This window comes from Trichoplusia ni, chromosome 1, assembly GCF_003590095.1.
Source record: "Trichoplusia ni isolate ovarian cell line Hi5 chromosome 1, tn1, whole genome shotgun sequence".
NCBI classification, from domain to species: Eukaryota; Metazoa; Arthropoda; class Insecta; order Lepidoptera; family Noctuidae; genus Trichoplusia; species Trichoplusia ni.
In genome coordinates this window covers 20,266,808-20,288,188 of record NC_039478.1, presented here as the reverse complement: position 1 = coordinate 20,288,188, position 21,381 = coordinate 20,266,808, and the positions used below count along the sequence as shown (strand labels likewise).

Below are 21,381 nucleotides of genomic sequence, written 5' to 3'. Positions count from 1 at the left end.
CTAATAACTTGTCAGTTTTTTTGGCCTTCAGAGGATAAGCATTGTTTGGTAATAAATAATTATTAGCCACATTTAAATTCCCTTCTATGTTATTGGTAATATCATCTTCATATTTACGAGCTATATGTCTATAGTGAGCAAAAATGACTTCTCTATTGTAATGCACGTCTTTGTGTAACTGATGGCTATCGTCCCCAGATGGCATATTAACCTATTTCTGACAATTGACTTCTAACCTTTATATAAAGACATCAAGATTGAGTTTCACATTTTCAGACAATATGAAAATTGTATTGTGTTTGTAATTGTGTGATGTATATGTTTTATCATAACAATGTTGAAGTTGACTTTATTCAATTGATGAGTAATTATAATTCCATACTTTTTCAATTCCGCTATTTACAACGGCCGATGAATGGAAATTAATTTAAATTGGACACTATCCGTATCTTTGTAAGAATTATTTTATGCATCGTCCATTGTAAATAGGGGCCTTGATTGCTGATCATTGTGAAAAGAAAAAAAGTGTCGACTGTGCGACATTTACAAAAACTGTGAAAAAAATGTACGAAATATATCAAAGATTTTCCTGTTATTTTATAGTCTATATTTATAATCCCTTTATTCCACTTTCTCTCTTAAAACTTTGGGCCGACCAAAATATATAAGATCTTAATTTGGACAAACTCCATTATCACGCCCTTATATGTAGGTAATTTCCTAGTTATTGTCATTAGCAAATTTTTTGGGCCGTTGAACACAAAAGCAAGATTAGAAATCCAACACACCAAACTAATCTTAAATAGAAATTCTTGAATAAACTTAATACGAACAAACCCAAGTTTGAATGACCAATCCTTAGTCTTGACCGAGATAACCGAAGCAGCTATGGAAATCCTGTTGGCATAAGTGAAAACGATGCTCATATGGCTAATATCCTAGTTGAGGAATAACAGGTATTTGTAACAGATACTACCGATACTAAACGTGAAGAGTTTCATAATGACCTTGTTACAAATACTTTTGAGTATGTGACCTGTTTGTTGATGGAGTACTTAAATCAATTGTTTTTTGATTCCGTGACTCGTATTGATTAACGAGCTATCAATTACCTAAAGAATAGAAAGAAAGCAATTATGACGCATATAGGACACAAAACAGACAAGCAAATATACACATAAACCTTCCAAAACCACGGAATTGTTTTTGTACCACTTCAGATTCTGACCAGGACAACCCACTTACCCTTATGTATACACCTAATTTTGTTGTAATAGCGACCATATATTATGTTCTCTTGTTAGACAGCACTGACAAAATGGGAGAAATTAACGTGAGGAAACCTGGATTCTAGATTTTGGAACCTGAAATCGCCGACTCGCATTGGCTTAGCATTTTGATCAATGTTCAAACTTATCTTATTTGGGAAGTACAAGTGAACAGTGTGGGACATATATAAGCGTGGATTCTACGATAGATTATAGATTATGCTTCACACATAATACTCGACGAAAGTTATTGAAATGAGGATTTTGTCATCATTTAATATCATGAATTTGATTATTAGATATTTATTCATTTTTAGTGTGTCATTGGGCATATAAGACAAATATGTTTAATGCAAAAGAAAGATAGTGGTTCTATGTTTCCAAATGTATTTTTATATATTAGTGTGGAACAGAAAAACTGGAAGTAGAGTTCGGTGATTTGCCACGGATAAAAGCCTTTATGTCACTGTAGATTGGGTCTCTCTGTTGTCAATTATACATACTACATTACTAGTCAGCTTATAAACACAGAATCAATACGTAATAAGGGTAAGATTTAAACGAGCCATGTGATACACATTTCAAAAAAAAGTATTGATGCAGCGAACACGAATAAAATACAGAAATTAATGAATATAATTTTTTGTTCGGTCTTAGGCGTAACTGTCATCGGAAACAATGATGTAAGACACGATAATCGTGGATGTAACGCGTGACTTGTCGTGTGTAATAAAAGTGAAGATGCAATGTAAATTGAACAGATCGTGCTGACGCTAATCAATTGATTTACTGGCAGACGCTACTGGGTACTGATGACTTAGTAACCCCGATGAACGAAGGTCTGGTGTGTTTGAGAATTTGTAAAGCTCATGCCTCATTTTTTTTTGTTCTCTTCTAACTAGAAATCGTTAATGGCCTGCAATATACATGGAGGTATGCATATCGTTAATATTTTGGGTTGTGGAGACATTTTAATTATGTAACACCTATTTTTCCTGATACACACAGACAATGTTTACTATGTATCAAAAGAAAACTTTAGATTGTAGTATTTTGTGACTTTTTGTTCTGTAGCTTTAAGCAATCGTTTTGTGTATTTTGTATATGGTGTATTTCAATGAAAAATATCTAGTTGAATGAAATAAAAAGACTTCTATAAAAACTTTTTAACTTAAACCAAATTTAGCCTGTCATAAGTACAATTAACAGATGCTAACGAGTTATGGGCGGATCAATCAAAATCGCACTAATTAGTCCCAATACAAGTTTTCCAAAAGTGAAAGGATTTCCTAATTTGGTCCAATAGTTCCTGAGAATGCGTCCCATGGTCGTACAAACAAATAAACAGAAACAGATAAAAGCAGAAGGTTTAATTTAACACCATACTTGAATAACGAAGATGGGATGACCGCAACAATGGCGTAGTCATAAATACAAGTTGAACAACTTAGTATGAAATCTAATAACTATTATAATCGAACTTCTAATTACATAAAAACACACATTATATAAGTTTTATTGCAAGCAAGCTTACATTCAAGCTTAAAGCTCTGGCTACGTATGCTGGAGCTGGCATCTAACTTAAAAGCGATAAAAGTAATTAAAACTACTACTTTATTTACTTCAAGATCTCTCACCACCTATAGCTATATTGCTTTGTTCATCACATTTATCAAATCTTACCTTCTGAGTTTCATCTCATCATGTCACACGCCCACATTTTGACACAACCGGTCAGTCGTCGCTTTCTTTTCTGAAAAAAAAAACAAACTCGAATGACTTTCATGATGTAACTCGTTTTTTAACCGATGTTTTTTTTCGAATCTCCATTGTCGGTTTTTTCTAAGAAATTACTCACTATTTGCTTTTTTATGTTGTGTAATATTTTTGTAGGTCAATAGCAACGTCTAGCATATTAAGTTTGATGTATTTTAACTTTTTTTGTGTTGTGTAATTCCGTTTGAAGATATTCTATCTGGTGTTTAAGTTGTATTGTTGTGAAGCATTTTTTTTTCTATCGCTGTTAACCGAGTGTCATTTGTATTTGGTTTCTATGTTTTTATGTGGAAATACTTTTATTTTTGTTGTCTTATAATGTTTAAAATATTCAATTTATTACTTCTGATCTATTAATTTGTGTATCCACATATATTTGAGGATGGGAAAATTAACTTATAAAAAAAAGCAGTCTCAGTAAAACTATCATTAAAAGATAACAGGACTGAAATTCGAACTTAACGGCCAAGTGCAATACCAATCAGATTTAATGAGAACCGAACATAAATTCAAAGTCGACGTCATGAAACATCAATTCAAAAATCATATTACTTTTAACAAGGATTCCAATGTACCTGACCTGAACTAAGCCGATCTTGAACTTGAGATAACCGCAACCAATGTAACTGACCATGCAATTAAAAACAAACAAGCAAACAAAACTGAATGGCCGTTACAAGCAAAAGAGACAAACCTGCAAGTAATTTTAGAGGTTAGACTGTTTCTATATGAGCTATTGCACAACATGATAGTAATGAAATTGTCAGTAGTAGTGTAATATAATATACTGTATATAACTAAATAATAATATATTGATTTCTAGAATAAGAACGCAAAATTTTACGAAATTTCGATCACGGTGAAAAACTTTATTTGGACTCCTTGGAGAAGAATACTCATGTTTTGGGTATATGAGCAGAATAAACATTCAAAGTTTTTAAAGTATATGAAGGTTAAGTTGGATTTCATGTCTTGGAAGATATCAACGTCAAATTAGACAGTGAAGTAATATAGGCTGATGACGCATCATGAGACGATTAAACATTCCATAAATCATATACTAGCTATAGACAGTAATAAATATGGAAAAACATTACCTCACATGAAAGTAAGTAGGGGGCGTCACAACAACTTTATTTAACACAAGATCTAGCGTCAATATATTACGCTTTCGCTGGTAATCTTTACTTATAAGTGACGTTGAAAAATCATGGCAAATATTTTCTCTTTCTAAATGCTCCATTATTTTTGTTACCGTTTGGGATGGAAGGCTAATATTTGCTAATAAGTCCGTTAACTGGTGCCTTATTAGCAATGACTTTCACTGTGGGAAGTCGAAGATATGATTATGGTTTGTATACTATTTTTAGGTGCTTACAATGTTTAAATGCCTGTTACAGAGCCACTATTTTACAAAGGATTCTTCTCCATAAATACGAGTGTCAAGAGGGTACTGTGCTCAAGGAAACCATAAACGGTGGATGAATCAGGACGCTTTTAAATGTAATTGTCTCAACCAAGAATTATATTAGAAACCTGATTTGGATATTTGCCTATATTTCAACTGACATCTGATCTAAGCTAGCTTGGCTGATGGTCAAAAACCCGAAACCATAAAAAGAAATCCTGGTAGAAATTTCTCTTAAACAATATTAAACATGACTTATAACTTACAATGATCTTTTTCCTCTAGAAACCTACTAACTAGAAACTGTCATTCCGTTTTAATAACCCCAACTTCCGATCAACATAAACAGAACTACCAATACAAATCCACGATCGCCCAAGGAATTCCGTCAAGTTTCCATCCTATCCCATGAACTAAGATGGATATAATTACGATGATGTATGTCCAACGACTTTCTCTAAGGTTCGTTGCACTCAGTTCATTGCTCAGATAAATGGCCTCCGATTGTGGTATTATGATATTATTATGTTGCAGGTTGTAATAGACATTGTTGTTAGTAAATTGGAATGTGGTTGGTATAGATTTGGGGGGACTAATGCGTAGATCTATTTTTTATAGTATAAGGAACTGATCATCTTTAAAGTGTAAGGATTCTCAAAGAATCTCTCAGGTGGTCCTTTTGTCCAAAAAAAAAACTACACAAAGTTAGACATAACAAGGGACATGTTCGTTCTGCCGAATTTTAAGAATTGTATTTGTGCAATCTTTGGTTCTATAGATCTCTTATTATAATTTAATGTGCTACTTATGTATCTATTGCACCTATTTACTATCATCCTTCCCCAAATTAATTAGGGCATTTAATGTCGTTTAACTTTATTGCTCAATAGCAAATATGAGCGTGTTCCCATATCTCATTGGATTGTTAACCAGGACATGATGTAGTCAAAGAGACCCTTTGTGATACTTTCTTCAGAGTGTTTCGCAAAATCCCACACGTAATGACACAATTTCCTTTACCATATATCATTTAATATTTGGCAACCGCCCCTTTCTGCATTATGCATGAATCACTATTGTTTGGGTTTGTGAGTAACGGGCTATTGAATACGTAGCTGTGTGAATACTTAAGTGTAAGCTAGGGCATAGTACAGGACTTACTTAAGTTGATTTTATTGAGGACTAGCTGAAGTTATAAGTAACTTCTACAATATCTACTCCACAATTATTTCATACTGGTCCTTGGCGTCGTCCAAATACTTGGGCATTTAACCCTCTAAATACCCAAAAAAAATTAACACAAAAAATAAATTTGATAAACATTACATAAATTATAGCAAATGAAAAATACATTTTGAGTACCAACAGTTTAATTTAATAACATTTGACAATAAATAATTTAAACATTTTTATTAAATTAGTTTAAGAAATAATTCAAATAAATTGACTTGAACGTAAAATATAAAAATGAAATGTAATAAATAAATAACGGTCTGATATTTACATTGTATTTTAAATAAATGAGCACCTTTTATATAGTTAAGTTATAAATTAATAAATATGAGATCTGTAACCTAAGAAATTAATAAATAAATTTGTAAAATAACAATATTATTGATAAATAATATCAATATGTAGAAAAAATATTAAATAAATGCAATAATTTATTTACATATGTACAATGTAGATAATATAATATTTTAATTAATATATATACATATCAGTCTTTGTATTACATAAATAATATGTTTCACAAAATAAATATATAAATAAACGTTCAAAACATATGCTCATTAAATACACATAATACTTATATATGAAAATAATGTAAAATATATAAAGAACAAGGTTTATATTAACATGTTATGTACTTGCTAATATACAAATTAATTAAAGCAAATTCCAAAGTCTTGTTCTAGTTTATATTATAACAATAAAAATACATAAATAAATATTTTTTTTGGTTCTAACTAAAAATTCGTTGTTTAAGTCTATTTGATATAAATAAGGAGTATTTGAGGTACGTTGTGATAATATAATGAGAAAATTGTCTTTGACTCATATTTTACTTATATTTAAATATTAAAAACTTTAATAAATAAATACCCATATGAAATGACATAATGACTGACCATTGCAGTATCTAAATTGTAAAACGGCTAAACGTTCATTCCAAACATCCTGAAGCAATATTTTCGAAAACAATAAATAAATAAAAACAAAAAAATAGATAAAAATATGACACTTATATAGAAAACTGAATTTCAAATGTCGTCGAGTAATATTTATAATGTTTTTCTAGCTTTATTTACGGATTTCAATAAATAGTTTTCATAAAATATTATTGAAATATAAATGATTAAATAAATAAATATTTTTTAAGTTTTCAGGAATGACTTTGCGATAGATCCTCTCTCAAATGTTGCATAATTACGTACTCTATATTGTAAATAATTTACTTAAACGTTCTCTATTTATATAATATTCATGTGAAACCGACTGGTCCTTTTTTCCGCGTATTAATTAATAACTGGTGGGTTAGCTGGCTATTGGGCGTAAGCGTTGTACGCTAAGTCATGGGCTTTCTCGAGCGACCTGGAATCACAAAACAATAAAAATTAATAAATAAAATAACCCTCATTTATATAGCTTTAAATAATTAGGGACTTTAATGCAAAAATCCCGAAAAAATAAATCGATAACGTAAATGCTATTTTTGTAATGGTCACAGGATACCAAAATCTATAATAGGTACTATAACATTTCTGTTTGTATATGTACTTATGTTACTATTAAAACAACTACTTGATCCCAGCAAAGCGAAGCACGTGCAAAGCTTAATGTTATTATTTTTATTAAAAAGTTAGTTTCTTTCGTTGCACTTTTAGTCAGTTAGTAGAGTTGCATCTGCAAAGCCACTTCATGTACAAAAATATTTAAGCTTTCATTTTTGTTTGCGACATCGCTCCTTAAGCTTATTTATTTTTATAACATGAGTCCCAAACTACAAAGCATGAAGAAACAACACAATCTTTTATACGAGCATAAAATATATTAATTTGAATTCAACACAAAGCTCAATTCTTTCAAGAGGTATCAACAAAATCATCTACTAAACATGCAAATAATTAATTAGGTACTTTAAATTCACACATAATTGTCAGAAAATATGAAAAATATTTTAAAACCTAATTTTACAGTCATGCGGCTCGAAGGACCAATATTTTTCTATCTACCTACTTAAAAAATACCAAAATAATAAAAAGGACCTAACCCTGAATTGCCTCCGGCATTTCTCTCGAGGTGATCACTTTGCGCAACGCTGGTAAATTAGAAAATAATGTAAGTACGTATGTTATAAAATTAATATTTATAGCAGTCAAAAATATTTGTAAATCCTAGAGGGTTCTTAAATCCAAAAATGAGTAGAAAATTATTTTTATTCCAATTATTTATTTGAAGATCATAGCGATCAAATATTCAGTTACCTAGTTTTTTTTTTATATTTTCTATGACTTACTTAGAATATAAATTTAATTAAATACCAGACAGTTAGCGTCAGGGTTAGGTTATGTTATTTTAATTTAAACCAATTAGTAATAATTTCAATCAATGAGCTCTAAGCTTTCCAATTAATATCAGTACAAACGAAAGCAAGATCATTAATAATTTTAAGTACATCAACAGAGAATTGAATTCCTCACCTACTCCACCCTGAACCTCCATGTCCTGCAGAGACGACCACCTCATGAGCTTCATGTCCGCCCCCACTCGGAGACAGGAGTTTCTTCAGACCAATGATACCCGCAAGGACCAGGGCGAGCTTGGACACGATGAGGGCCTTTCCTGCTAGGAGAGCGAGAGCCCCGAAGGCCAGGGGCACCATCATACCTCCGATGAGAAGGGGGATGGCGAGGAGGGGAGCGAGCTTCTTTCTTCTGCTGCGGGCCATGTCAGTGTCGACTTCGGAGCCATCGTCAGTGGGGAATTTGACCTGGAATTGAGATTGGTTGGGTTGAGTATTGTGATGAAAATAATACTGTTAGTGAACACCCAAATAATAATTGAACATTAACAATGTTGTATGATACATGGATTTGAAATAGCGTTGATCTATTCCTATGTGCTTTGACTAGAATACTGCCTAAAAATCTCCTTAAATTTTCCTGTGAGAGGATAAGTAGGACCCAAAAGACCATTTTTTTATAGATGGATTAGAAAATGCAGTTATTGCTTCTTAAATGATATCCTTAAACTGTTACGTAACAATAACATTATAATTATTGTGTTGAGTAATTGCTTAACTACAACATGAATCTTTGGGTATATACTTAGTATTCTGTGCCTATCACTCATTAAACACACTACACATTTTCTTTACAACTACTATATAACTCATTACCTATAGAAAAAATCAATTGATTCCTCGAAAACGAGTGCGTGTACCACAATTTGTCTAATTCCATGTTTAATTAAAGACGTTTAGTACATTCGTATGAGTAACTTCCTAGCTTGATGCACGCGATAGGAAAGTACGCATGATACATTATACCTATCAGGCAGTTGTGGTATCTATCTTTCTGGTTCTGTAACTACAGCTAAGTCGTCCAGATAATATTCTGACATCCATAAGTAACGAAAAAAAATTAAAAACAGTAAATTTTAATTTCAAAAAACCATACACCTCATTGGACAAAACTACTAAATCTGTTCGTCCAAAAGTATCCTTAATAAGATATTTTTCCATTTATAATAACATTAATCTAAAAAAGGTAATCTGTTAATCATAGGTTCTTTCAATCAGTTATCAAACACTAACAAGAGCTATTATATATGCCAGTCAGATCACGTCAAGTGAGATCACAATACATTTTACGCCTACCCAGGTACATCCTCAATCAGAAAGCAATCAATCACCAAATACGACGGTGAAAAATTCTACCGGTACTTCGATTCCCAATCCAGTTCCAAGTACCTAATCACCATAGCCACGCAAGCCGTGCAAGCCACCAATTTACACCAAGATTTTCTCTACGCATAACAATTATCACGCACGGACCAATTAGAAGAAACTCCGAAGTTTAATAGAGTGTGTCTTGCAAAAAGTGAAGATGAACTAATTAAATGCAATTATGAGATGCATATAGAAAGCCGTTACGCTGCGTTGTCATAAGATATGTCGTTTTTACGCATTTACAGTTAAGAATTGATCGTCACGCTTTTGTTGTGGACGGATGTTGCATGCTCGTTTGGTTTTTGTTTCTAGGCTGAGTGAGAGCTTATGATAGTATTGGGTAGTTACTTACTTACTATTATGAAAACTTTCGTGAGGTGGATTCGTTATTCTTACAGTAAGGTTTAATCACAATTTATTGGGTTTACCTCTCCTCTGCCTAGTTAGAAAACAACCAGAGTTAAGGACTCTACCTAAGTCCGAAACTAGTTGGTCAATATTGTCGAGTAAAACGATCTTAAGCAATTGCTTAGTTATTGCTAGAATAAAACTACGGAAATACTTAGGAAAGGAGTTGTATTGTTCTTTGAAGAATAGCATACATTTAAGGATTTTAAACTATAACAGTCAATAGGCTGTCAAATTTTTTTTCATGACTCGGAAAGGTCGCTATGTCCGCAAAAGTTTTCACGCTAACTTTATGAAACTCGGAAACTTTCTTAGTACAAGACGAGACCGTGCCGCAGATACGCATCAGGAAACCATTAAGTATTAATTATCCTCATCTAATTTACGACAAAAATTCATAACCCTTGGGTTCCTTAAAGTTATAGCTTTTAAGTTGCTCATTTTCCATTTCATACGTAAGGAATTATGGTCAATATTGTGAATTGGAATAGACATTAGCGTTAAATCCAAACCCATATTTAGCTTTGACCGGCCCCGTTGAATACTTTTAACGTGTTAAGGCGTAGCGGTTTTAATTGTCGATCCCTAATCAGTCTCATTATATCGTCAGTGAGTCGTCACCATTACTTTGTCGTGTACCGTTTAATTACCGCCAGTAACTGATTGCTGATCATTTGTTCAGCTCCGATGATAATATGCTGCTCAGCAACTTGTAAAGTTTTATGCATTTGGTTTAAATCAGGAAGTTTGGAGTGTTTTTGTAAGAGAAAAGCGTACATGATAGATTGACATCAAATGGTATGTTTGAAAATGTTTCAAGAGGACAGGAAAATCTTTGATCCGAAGTTAGATAGTTCATTTTAGAAAAATGAAATAGTAGGTTCCCGTCGGAATAGAATAAGTCTTGAAACATATTTCAAAGAAAGACTTTTATTGTTGAAAGATCCGAAAAGAGCTCAACATTAGACTAGGGAAAGTATCAAAATAATTTGAAATAAAAAATGCAGAAGCACGGAGAGTGTGAACGTTGGTATTATTTTCTATCAAAATGTGTTACAACACAAAATAAAGGTGATGCTCCTGAAAATTCTAAGAGATTTATATCCCTGTATCTGATCACTACCAAGAAATAAAGGTATCACTTGGTATCGTTCAGTATTAATATTCAATTCCAGGTGCCGTATAAGACCTCACCAATGCACCTTAAAGAAATACACCGTCGACACGAATAAGAATAAGAAACCTGGATCCCTTAAATGAAAGTAAGTGATAAGTCTAAGTCAAGTGACTAAAAGCAGCAAACCCCTCCCCTCTCCCTCCACCTGCATAGAAAACTACAAAGCACTAAATCTTTTCTTCTTTGCTGATTAATTCACAGAAACTGATACTATAATAAGTCAAATCCAGTTTAAAAATGAAAGAACAAGAATACCTGTCGTCATTAATCAAACAGACGTTTATAACACAATGGATAACACGACATAACTGGAACGCTGTGTGAATGATAATTACTCTATTATATCTCTATAAGCAATCCGGTATTTGTATCATAGTTAAATAATGAATGGAGCTGTTGAGTAATATGTTTATTGGAGGTTGATTGACCGATAGCCCAAATTGTAGATACGTTTGTTTCCGAGTTTTGGTATAAATTAAGTAGTTTTGAGTAAGAAAAATATATGAATTTTTGAGACCACTGCCGCTCTTAGGAATTTAAGCCTTGTGTCGCGAGGGCTATCACGAAAAATCAATATCACATGCACAAAGTCGCCCAGATTTAGGACAGGGACAGGACAAGGATTGCACAAACCGCTTGTCCTAACCGGGAATGAAACCCGCGACAATGCGTGCAATGGGTTTGGCGTGGTGACCTCAAACACTCGTCTATCCGAGCAAACAAATTCTTTTCCAGAAATAAAAGTTCCGTCTTTGACAGCGACCGCCTCCACTCCAGTTAGATAAATCAAAATAAAATTATTTTACCTTATTATCAACAAGATACAATTTAAGTTCAATGACCCCACAGTTAGGCGGCATGAAGAATTTCCTGGATTAATTAGTGAAACAGTTGTAATAGGGAAATTAAGAAAAATAGTGAATGTTATTAACGATAAACCAGTTTAAATGAGGTAAAAAATGATTAATAGTCAGCAGAATATGGATGAAATGGATTTGAATATTTATAAAAGAGAAAAGACAGAATCGAATGCTCATAAATTTATTGACATGAATATGAAAAAATTACATCAGTCATTGACCTAAAATCATCGTCAACATTTTCTTAGTAAATATCTTAATTAAATACTAAACAGTTCAAAAGTCATCTGTTGTATTCTTCGTGTCCTATTTATTATTAGGTATTTGTATAAAGAATTTTATTTTTGTCGAGTTCTAGTGCAGTCTTGTCAGTTGTCATTAAAATATATATGCTTTAGCCATTATCAGGGCAGTACTATACCAAGTGGCTCCGGCCATAAATTCATTTTAGCAATAAAGTCAAGCTTAAAAATATATATATCAAAATCCTCTTTCTCTATTTTAAAGTAAATATCTCTGCGTGCCTTTAAAATATTCAGTTGTTTCTATATAACTCGCTTTGCCGAATTATTCAATTATAAATCTTATTTGAAGAACTGTAAGGTCTATAATAGTTTAAAATCATCTCACCTGTAACGTATGGGTCCTCATGAAATTAACGATCCTGTCGAAAATCAGGTTGTTCAGGGAACCATCGTTCATCCCCCTCGGGATCGCTTCCTCCTTCTCTTCAATCTTGACATCTTTATCCTTGGTTAACGTCACCCCATCCAGAATCGTCAGCTCCTCAGCATTCGTCAACCTGCTCAAAGTCTTCGCAAGTTTTCGTTTGAGGCAGTGCGAAATTTCAGACCCGCTGCAGTCTTTGTATGTCTCGTAGGCAAATTTAAGTTCTCCTAGGATATTGTCGTCTGCACTTCTGGCTTCTAGTTTGTTCTGTGTTGTGGTCGCCGTCCTCGCCGAGGCGACCGCGACCAAGGTCAAGACCAGGAGATACTTTACCATGTTTAATGTTTGCACTACGTTGGCGATATGGACACTGTGTATAACTAGAGCATTCGTGGCGTTTATATGCGCTTAGTGTCACGGTACACTGGCTATCGTCGAGAGGGATGCAGCGATGCATTTATGTTATCGAGTACTGTCGGGAACTGATTGGTTTTAGGTGCCATTGATTTTGTATTGACCATTGGTACCACCGTGAAGTGCAACCGATCATAGCGTAGACCAACATCAGGATATCTCTTGATGGTCTTGAGGGAGACATACTGAATCGTAAAAAGTGATGCAAATAAAAAGTGCAAAGAACTACCACATCTTTCGTCAGAATCCTTATCCACCCAATTCATTATCTAAAATAGACATATCTCGCAGTTTTAATTGCTCTCCTAAAAAATAAAAGTCATATGTTTCATACTATTTGAATAATTATGGATTATTGAGTAAAATATCCATAACATCAATAAAATTTTCGTCACAAAAACAAACAGTGTTTCAAAGGGGAAGTTAAAGTCCAAGTGATAACAACTTTTCACTAATTCTTGAATATAAAAAATCTCAAGTCCAGTATTTTTCACCGAACTGTACTTCAGCAGACTAGTTCAATTTAAAACAGTTGGATATCATGATTTAACTGTTATGAGGTGCATCAGCTTCGTCCACCGTGGATTAAAATTATACTAAACATCTTTGGTAGCAATTTATTGGCAGCAGTTTTTCTCAACGATCACTTTCTATAATAGAAAAAGCTGGAAGAAAATTGTAATGAAATGATCGTGACTGATATATTCTAATAAATAAATTGAATATTATATTTGTTGCAATGTTTAGATGCACTTTTTTATTTCATTTCTAAGAACTTTCTTTAATTAAAACACCACAAGTGGGAGGATCAAAGTGAATCTTTTGGGTATTAACTAATAAGTTAATACCCAAAAGCCCTTACCCTAAGTACTTCTATGGCCTGATAACATCTATAAAAGATGATTAAAGCTGCATCCGTTTCAGGTGGTTTGGCTTTGGCACTTGCGCTGATGGCTAACAAGGCCTATACGGGAGCGACATCGCCTAAGTACTAAGGTTACAAAAACAAATATAAATTTTACGTAAAGCTAAAAGGCAAATCTAACCCTGTGTCCAGCCTAATTCTTTCAAAACCATTAATATACGTTGCCAATATATTTCAGTCTAATTTTTGCAGCAGGGACTGGAAAGATCCTTAATTTTAATAATAATCCAAATAGTCTGGCAAATCAGAAACCTGTGCTAACTGCAAAAAGTACTACATAAATCAAAAAGTCCTTAAATGATCACTAAGTACTATTTAAATTTTTACTACGTCATGCAAATAATATAAAAGATTAGCCAAGGACCAAACCATCACCCAATGATAAATGTGCTGGAATAATGCTGAAAAAGACAAAATTGATGATTAGTTGGCCAAACACACCTATTGCATCACCCTACTCCACTATCGCATGAAATTATGTATTAAATGACGGACTATTAACAGAATATTTGTATTCGAACATTTTAATTGACAGATGAACATTCAATCACGTAAAAATGTTCAATGAATGAAAGAAATGTTAGTTATTCTTATTATCAAGACAAATCTTAAACGCAATATTATTTGGTTTTGAGTTAATTGCGTCATTATTTGGCTGGGTGTACGAGAAATCACTTTTAATTTTAGTCAGATTATTAACTAAACTGTTTACATTCTCATGGCCTTCTTTTTCGACTGATCCCGCTTTGGGTTGAACGGGAGGGTTGGACTTTTACTGAGTTTAAATCCTACTATGTTCTTTCATTTGCCTTTTGATAGCATGGCCGCGGTAAAACGTTCGTACAATAATTTTGCTGTATCCATCTAACAATTTAAGGTCGTTGCAACAATCTGTTATTCTTCCATTCATCCCTTTTCCTTTTCACTGCTCCTATCTTTTATTATTCTTCACACAAGTACTCCATCTATCTTTTAGTTTTCCTATGCCTGTGCATTTAACTCACCTGTTTTATTTTAATAGACTTAACTACTTACTAACAGTTCTTCAAAATTTTCACATGTCTATCAATCTCCACACTTATAATATATTTAGGGACTTAAGGAAACAAACGCATCCATCCCATACAGTTTAGTAAACAACTACTATTCGCAACAGTTGCATAGCTAACATGTTACAAAATCACTCGAAATTTCAATAAACAGTAAAAACAATTGATTTCAACGTGATAACGTCATTTACGTCATTTAAACGAATATCAGTACAAATTATACATGATTACAGGCACGCAAATTACATGCGTGGGTAATTAAAGAGACATTTGGAATTTCTGTGAAATATGCGATATTCTAATGCAATCGTTTGTTGCTTTAATTTTATTAGGCCTTTATATGTGATTAAATGGTTACTTTTTAATTTTTCTGCATGGAAATAAACAATTTTGATCCAAGTATAAGAACTCTATTAAAAAAACAGACATTAAGTATCTTAATACCTTGGACAGTTTTTTGTTCGAAATTTTGTACAACAAGCTGTATTGCGAAAACTATTCCATTCTTAACTTACGTTGTATAAGTATAGATATTAAATACCGGTTATATGCCAACCCCTAATATGTCATTGCCATTGTTAATCATAATAATTAACAATGGCTGATATGCAGCAAGATGACATAGTCTTCTTCGTTTGCTTCTTAAATAAACCACTTCTTGATTCCGAATGCCGCTAATGAAGTATTTAATAGAACAATCTAGTCGCAGTTTTCTGGTCCCTCAATATAAAATTAAATCACTTGCTACCACTGGACTAACGAAACAGATGAGGAATAACAAGATAATTATACCGAGCATGGATACTTCATTGTGAAACTGAAACTTTTCGATTCAATCGAATAATTGTGTTTTAGTTAGAGAGAGATGGCGTTCTACGTTATGTAGTGCGCTGTCACTTATCCCCAACGACTTTAATTAATTAAGAAGCTACCACACAAAAAAACTGTAAATACAAAAACATCTTAGAAAAATGATCTTGCAGATGTGGAAGAGAGATGCCACTCCCAAGTACTGAACAATTACGAAAGCTTTGACAACTGCAACGGTATTAATTTCAGACATGGTCTTAGGTCGACTTCATGAAATAATATTATTATAGTTACTAGACTCTCCCATGATTTAGGGCATAAAAATTCAAATTACTGAAACACAAATTAGTCCAGTTCAATTTAAACACGACATCCTGCACCAGTAAAATGAACGTTGCATTTAATAATTCTCCACCTACTCGTAGTCTAGACCAATGAGTCAGCTAAAGAAAATACTTGTACACAGTTCATTTTCCGCACGCGATATGTTTTTCATCTCGTATTAATGATAATAGGATCTCGGACGGCCCACATACGTACAACGGAACGGAACATAGCGTTATATTAAGTAAATTGTGCGTAAAACTAATGAATGTTATGGATTTACTTCATTGAGAATTTGTGTTACGGTCTTACGGAAGTTCTTGTGTTATTTTGTAGAAGCATGCTCTAGTTCTTTAATGGGTAGGTGATCTGTAGCTGTTTGCTGGTTCGACTTATTTTACCACACTCTTTTTTATTACGATTTTCGGATTATGCAAATTTTTATTTATTTATTTGTTTATCATAACACCATTACAGTCACAGTTAAACCAAAGCGATGTTTTAAAATAATAGTAATTATTTATTTATTCTGACGTGGGGGTTTAGCAAAATTCAAGACACCCAGTGAAAATCAGTCACGCATAGATCAAACCCGCGACACGTCGCGCTCAGTGGATGACGCGTGATGACCTCAACCACTCGGACATCTGTTTAGACGAAGTAAAGTTTTGATGTAGTCGAAAAGGATTTCAAAATTCTAACCTATTTGGTTTTTGGGCATTCTAAAATAATGCAGGCGATTTAGGACGAAGACTTTTTTTACTTACCGGAACTTCGATTTTGAAATACAAAATCATTGATAAATTATATTCCTTTCATATCCTATTATTTTCAGAACAGCTGTTTCATTCTTTTCAAGTCACAACGTATTATAATTTTGAGACAGATGGCATACATTTAGTATGAGTTCATAGACAACCTCATAATGAACCGCTTAGCAACAGCGTTAGAAAGTGTCACAGGATGTGAGGATATGAGCTATTGCATCAACCGAGACGTTTGCTAATTTATTGCCTCATCAGACATGGTTATTTGAAATTATGAACTTTTGTTCACTTATTTAATATTGTTCTTTGTTATGTAATTGCCTCAAAAAGAAATTAATAGAATGATTAAGAGATTATATTCAGAATAGTTTATATTGTATAAAGACTGCATGGAAAATCGCATGGTCGCCACGCCAAAACAACAGGCACTGTAGGTTTTGGCGTGGCGTGTCGCAGGTTCAATCTCCGCTTAGGACAAGCATTTTTGTGATCCGCTAATACTTCCTTGTTCTGATTCGAGTTGTGTTTGTGTGTTTGTGCATGTGACTTGAAATTTGGAATAAATTTGGCTAAAGTGAGAGTAAAAAAAAAATTAAGTTAGATGCTAGGACAAAATAAATTTTATTTTCAATTAAATTAGTTTCCGATTTTCAAAATTCAAATACATACACTGTTTTAGGAATATATACCAGCAAGAGTGTTGTCGTTATGTACCGTCTCGCTTACTGCAATAGATGACGCTATCCCTAACTTAGTTTAGAACCTACTATAACCTTGTCATTAAACCGCTGTGCTGTCGCCAAAAGCTACAAAAAATACGTTTGAGTCAGATCACCACCATGTACTACCATCATAGTAAAACGGTTCAAATTCGTAAAACAACCGAAAATGACTATGAATGAATGACGAATACGTATTAGTATCAATTCGCGTTAACATGGCAGTTTCTATACGGATGTCATTGTGTATTTAATTAGAACATGTTGGGTAACATTCCGGTGTTAAAACGCAATGGAAAGCGAAAGTTACAGGTGTTTCGGAACTTTTGTAGGTTTCCTGTATCGACTTGTAGCGACCTGACCGGACTATTGTAAATCTGAATCGTGAAACTATAAAACTAACTTTAAAAACTTGTAGTCGTAGAAATGTTCTCTCGTGTATTAAAGCATTGCCCTGTGAAATTTTCAATGGAAAATAGATCCTAGAATACTCCTTTCGTAAATAGACATTTTATTATTAAAATTGGGACATGTGAAACCAAATTTCTTATGTGTGGAATAGTGTAGCCCAAAGCAGATCTAACTAAGCAAATATTTAAGGGAGCTAATACACCATGTTATTTTATTTATTCATCAAGGGACACAAGAGGTCAAAAATCTAAACAAGGAAATAGTTCTTAATTTCATGTTATAAAATGGATGTACCTATATGAAAGTAAGTAAACACACCAAATATTAGCAGTGGTCATATTTTTGAACCTACAACAGACCAAGTTCGTGAATCTCCAGGTCACAACGGCACACCTGCGAATAGAAAGTGAAATGAAATGCCTTAACTTGAGTATGAAGGTTATACGCAAGCTGAATTACTAACTATAGCCATTGTTGGTACTACTGCAGTCAATCAAATAGGTCATATGTATGATACATGATAGTATTTAGATGTTGACACTGTAAATAATAATATATTGGTGGGTTACAAACGGAAAAATGAACATGAGGAGACAGATTTTGAGAAATGCAATAAAATAGAATACTTAGATTGGAATAACGATGGCATTTGAAGATCAAGGACAGAATTACTGAGTAAAGAAACGATTACAATGAAAAAAAAACTGATTTTTGACCCCATTTTAGGTATAATTCAAAATAGTTTTAAGTTTTTTATGTATAGTATTTAAGTTTCTGGTCATCTGGAAGCAAGAGGAGTTGATGGTAAAAGTTTGGAGATTTATGAAAGAAGCCTACGCCTAGCAATAAAAACAGATGCAAAAAGACACGCTAGATAAAGGAACCAGTAATAATAGTGACTTTACTCAAAAATCGATATCTAAATCTATTAGAACCAACTATGGGATAAGCCATGACAGTTTTAGGGATTTTGTTAATCACCACCACAAGGAATTTAATCTTTAACTCGTGGGCTTTTCAAACATATAAGTCAAGCAAAAGACACCTAGAACAAGCATTCCTGGATCACACAAATGCTTGTCCTAAATTTTGATAGAAAAAAGGACACGTCAATCTCAGTTGGTAAGGTAATTTTACCTTTATGAATCTTTACCTAGAATTTTGGAATCAAATATAAATAGGAAGTGAGTGTCAGTTTTGTACTGGCTAAAAGCCGTCCATGTTTTTTCCTTTACCCCTTGTGTGGTACCTTTTGTATACCATCACGCATCATCACCATCACATATATTCATTTCTCTAAATCTTTTTATATTCTATTCTACAAAGAACACAACACCCCAGCTTTTAATGAATAAAACAGTATTTGCCCGTCTAAGACCACATTAAAATTCCTTTAAGCAAACATTTTCTTTTTAGACACATCTCTTAGCAAACATCTTAAAGTAGCCACACCAAGAATATGCCAAAAAACACCAAATTCTTGACCTAACCATTATTAACCAACACAGAAGGCTGTTTTGATGACAACAACCTACATTTATGACATTAGAACCGCATTCCGTAATTATACACCAATATCGTCATCAAAAAATATTCGTGTCAGACGCACCTACAACATCCTTTTTCGAAAAGAGAGAGAAAAAAGAAATTTCACTTCTCACGCGTTCCTGTGTCCGGTTTACATCCAACGCTTTTCCTTTAAACCAAACTACAAATTAAATTAACCGAACAAAAATTATGATACATACAAATATCAACTTTATCACTATGCAAATACGGGCGGTTGCAATTGAAACGCCTATTTGATAACTGTAAAATTAAATCTGTACGATGGACAAGGCAAATACCTGTTTACCGTATTTCTTGGTTCACGATTTTATACTTTATTCCATTGACTTAAGATTCAACAATAGTGTTTGGATTGAAGCGCTCATAAAGGTGTGTGAACTCTAAACGTGGTTAACTCTAACAAACTTAAATCACACGTTAAACAAATCGTCGAGCGATATTGATCCTTATTTGGCGGACATAGAGTTACAGGTTAGTTACACCCTAAAATTGGATGGTATTTTTTGTTGGTAAATAAATATGGGAGAATAAAGAGGGGGGAGGTTACATAAAATACATGAGATACAGAAAGCCGATGGGCCTCGGGCGACAGCAGCGAAAGCAACTTGTCGATGACTAACGTACGGAACTCTCGTAGGTCATAAATGAGGTCGCAGACACTAAAAAATGCGTAACCCTAAAACACCTGACCAGAGTTCCTTTGAATTCCAATTAATTGTATGAACACCATCTTTTATAGGTTGCATAAGATTGAGAACACGTAAAGTAACCAGTTCATAAAGTGAAATTTTTGATTAATTATTTTATTTTAGAGCAGTTTTACAAAGCAGTTATTTTCCAAACAATAGCGATAAGATCATTATTAAGAGCTTCATACGGTGATGTTTCACCCCAGAATGTAGGGTACCATAGCATAATACATGTATGTATTAATGAGTTCAACTGTTTCCGAATTGGATTCTACATCTGATCCTTATTTTATTTGTCGTGATGGTTTAAATTAATTAGTCCATGTCATAACGTCCAGATCTTGTTTTTTGATTAGTATGCTTTACGTTTAGTTCCTAAGTGATCTTCCATGGCAGACTGAAGCGAAATTAAGTATAAAAATTGGTAGGAGCCGCAGAAAAAATATCTACTTGATAAACTAGCAATAAGAAGGCATATAAAACTTACAAATAAAGAAATGTATTGTTTCCTAACAAAAACAAAGAAACTATTTACAGTAATAAGTAAACAAGGAAATTACTATAATTGAAGTCGATAAAATCAAAGAAATACTTAAAATATTGGCTGTTTAAAAACTCGAAAATATTACATCAGAAACTTTTACTCAGAGAGACGGACATAATAAGAAAAAAACACTTTCACTCTTTGACCATGTTAAATTTCAAAACGACGTAGCTGTAAAAGTTATTGTATAGAAATGTGGTCCTTCTGCTCTTGAATAGAAGAATTATAATTATTTGTATATTGATGGTGTCTATAAAGTATCATATGAATGGGAGTCTGTAAGACAATGTGGGGTCAAAGGCTTCGTATGTGGTAAGTATTGGCTACGGTTTCTACGTAATGTCATTTAAAAAGTAAAAGTTGGTATAAACACTTTATTTGGCTTTATTGCTTGACTGTAATTATAGTTTTACTAATTTTGCTAAGAAAATATTAAGAATAAACTTGTATTTTGAAGTAATGTCATATTTTTAAATCAGCTGTTTGTAAATCTGGTACTCATCTAACTGAAGATCAAAATGTAACGGATGTTATATTGTCATCTATAATCATACTAAAAAAATACCAATCGTCCGTCGTGATATATTTCAGATTGATATATGTAAGGCTAAAATCATTCAATAAAGTGATAAAGTTAACT

General features: G+C 33.1%; 1 protein-coding gene across 1 annotated transcript; it reads right to left on the bottom strand.

Annotated features, from left to right (window-relative positions):
• Positions 1-6,500: 6,500 nt before the first annotated feature.
• LOC113498673 lies at positions 6,501-13,026 on the bottom strand. The gene is made up of 3 exons (XM_026878788.1): positions 12,482-13,026; positions 8,157-8,446; positions 6,501-7,047 (listed from the first exon to the last, which is right to left on the bottom strand). Exons 1-3 carry the CDS (start codon positions 12,854-12,856, stop codon positions 6,999-7,001), a joined length of 714 nt encoding a protein of 237 aa, XP_026734589.1. The 5' UTR covers positions 12,857-13,026; the 3' UTR covers positions 6,501-6,998.
• Positions 13,027-21,381: the final 8,355 nt, after the last annotated feature.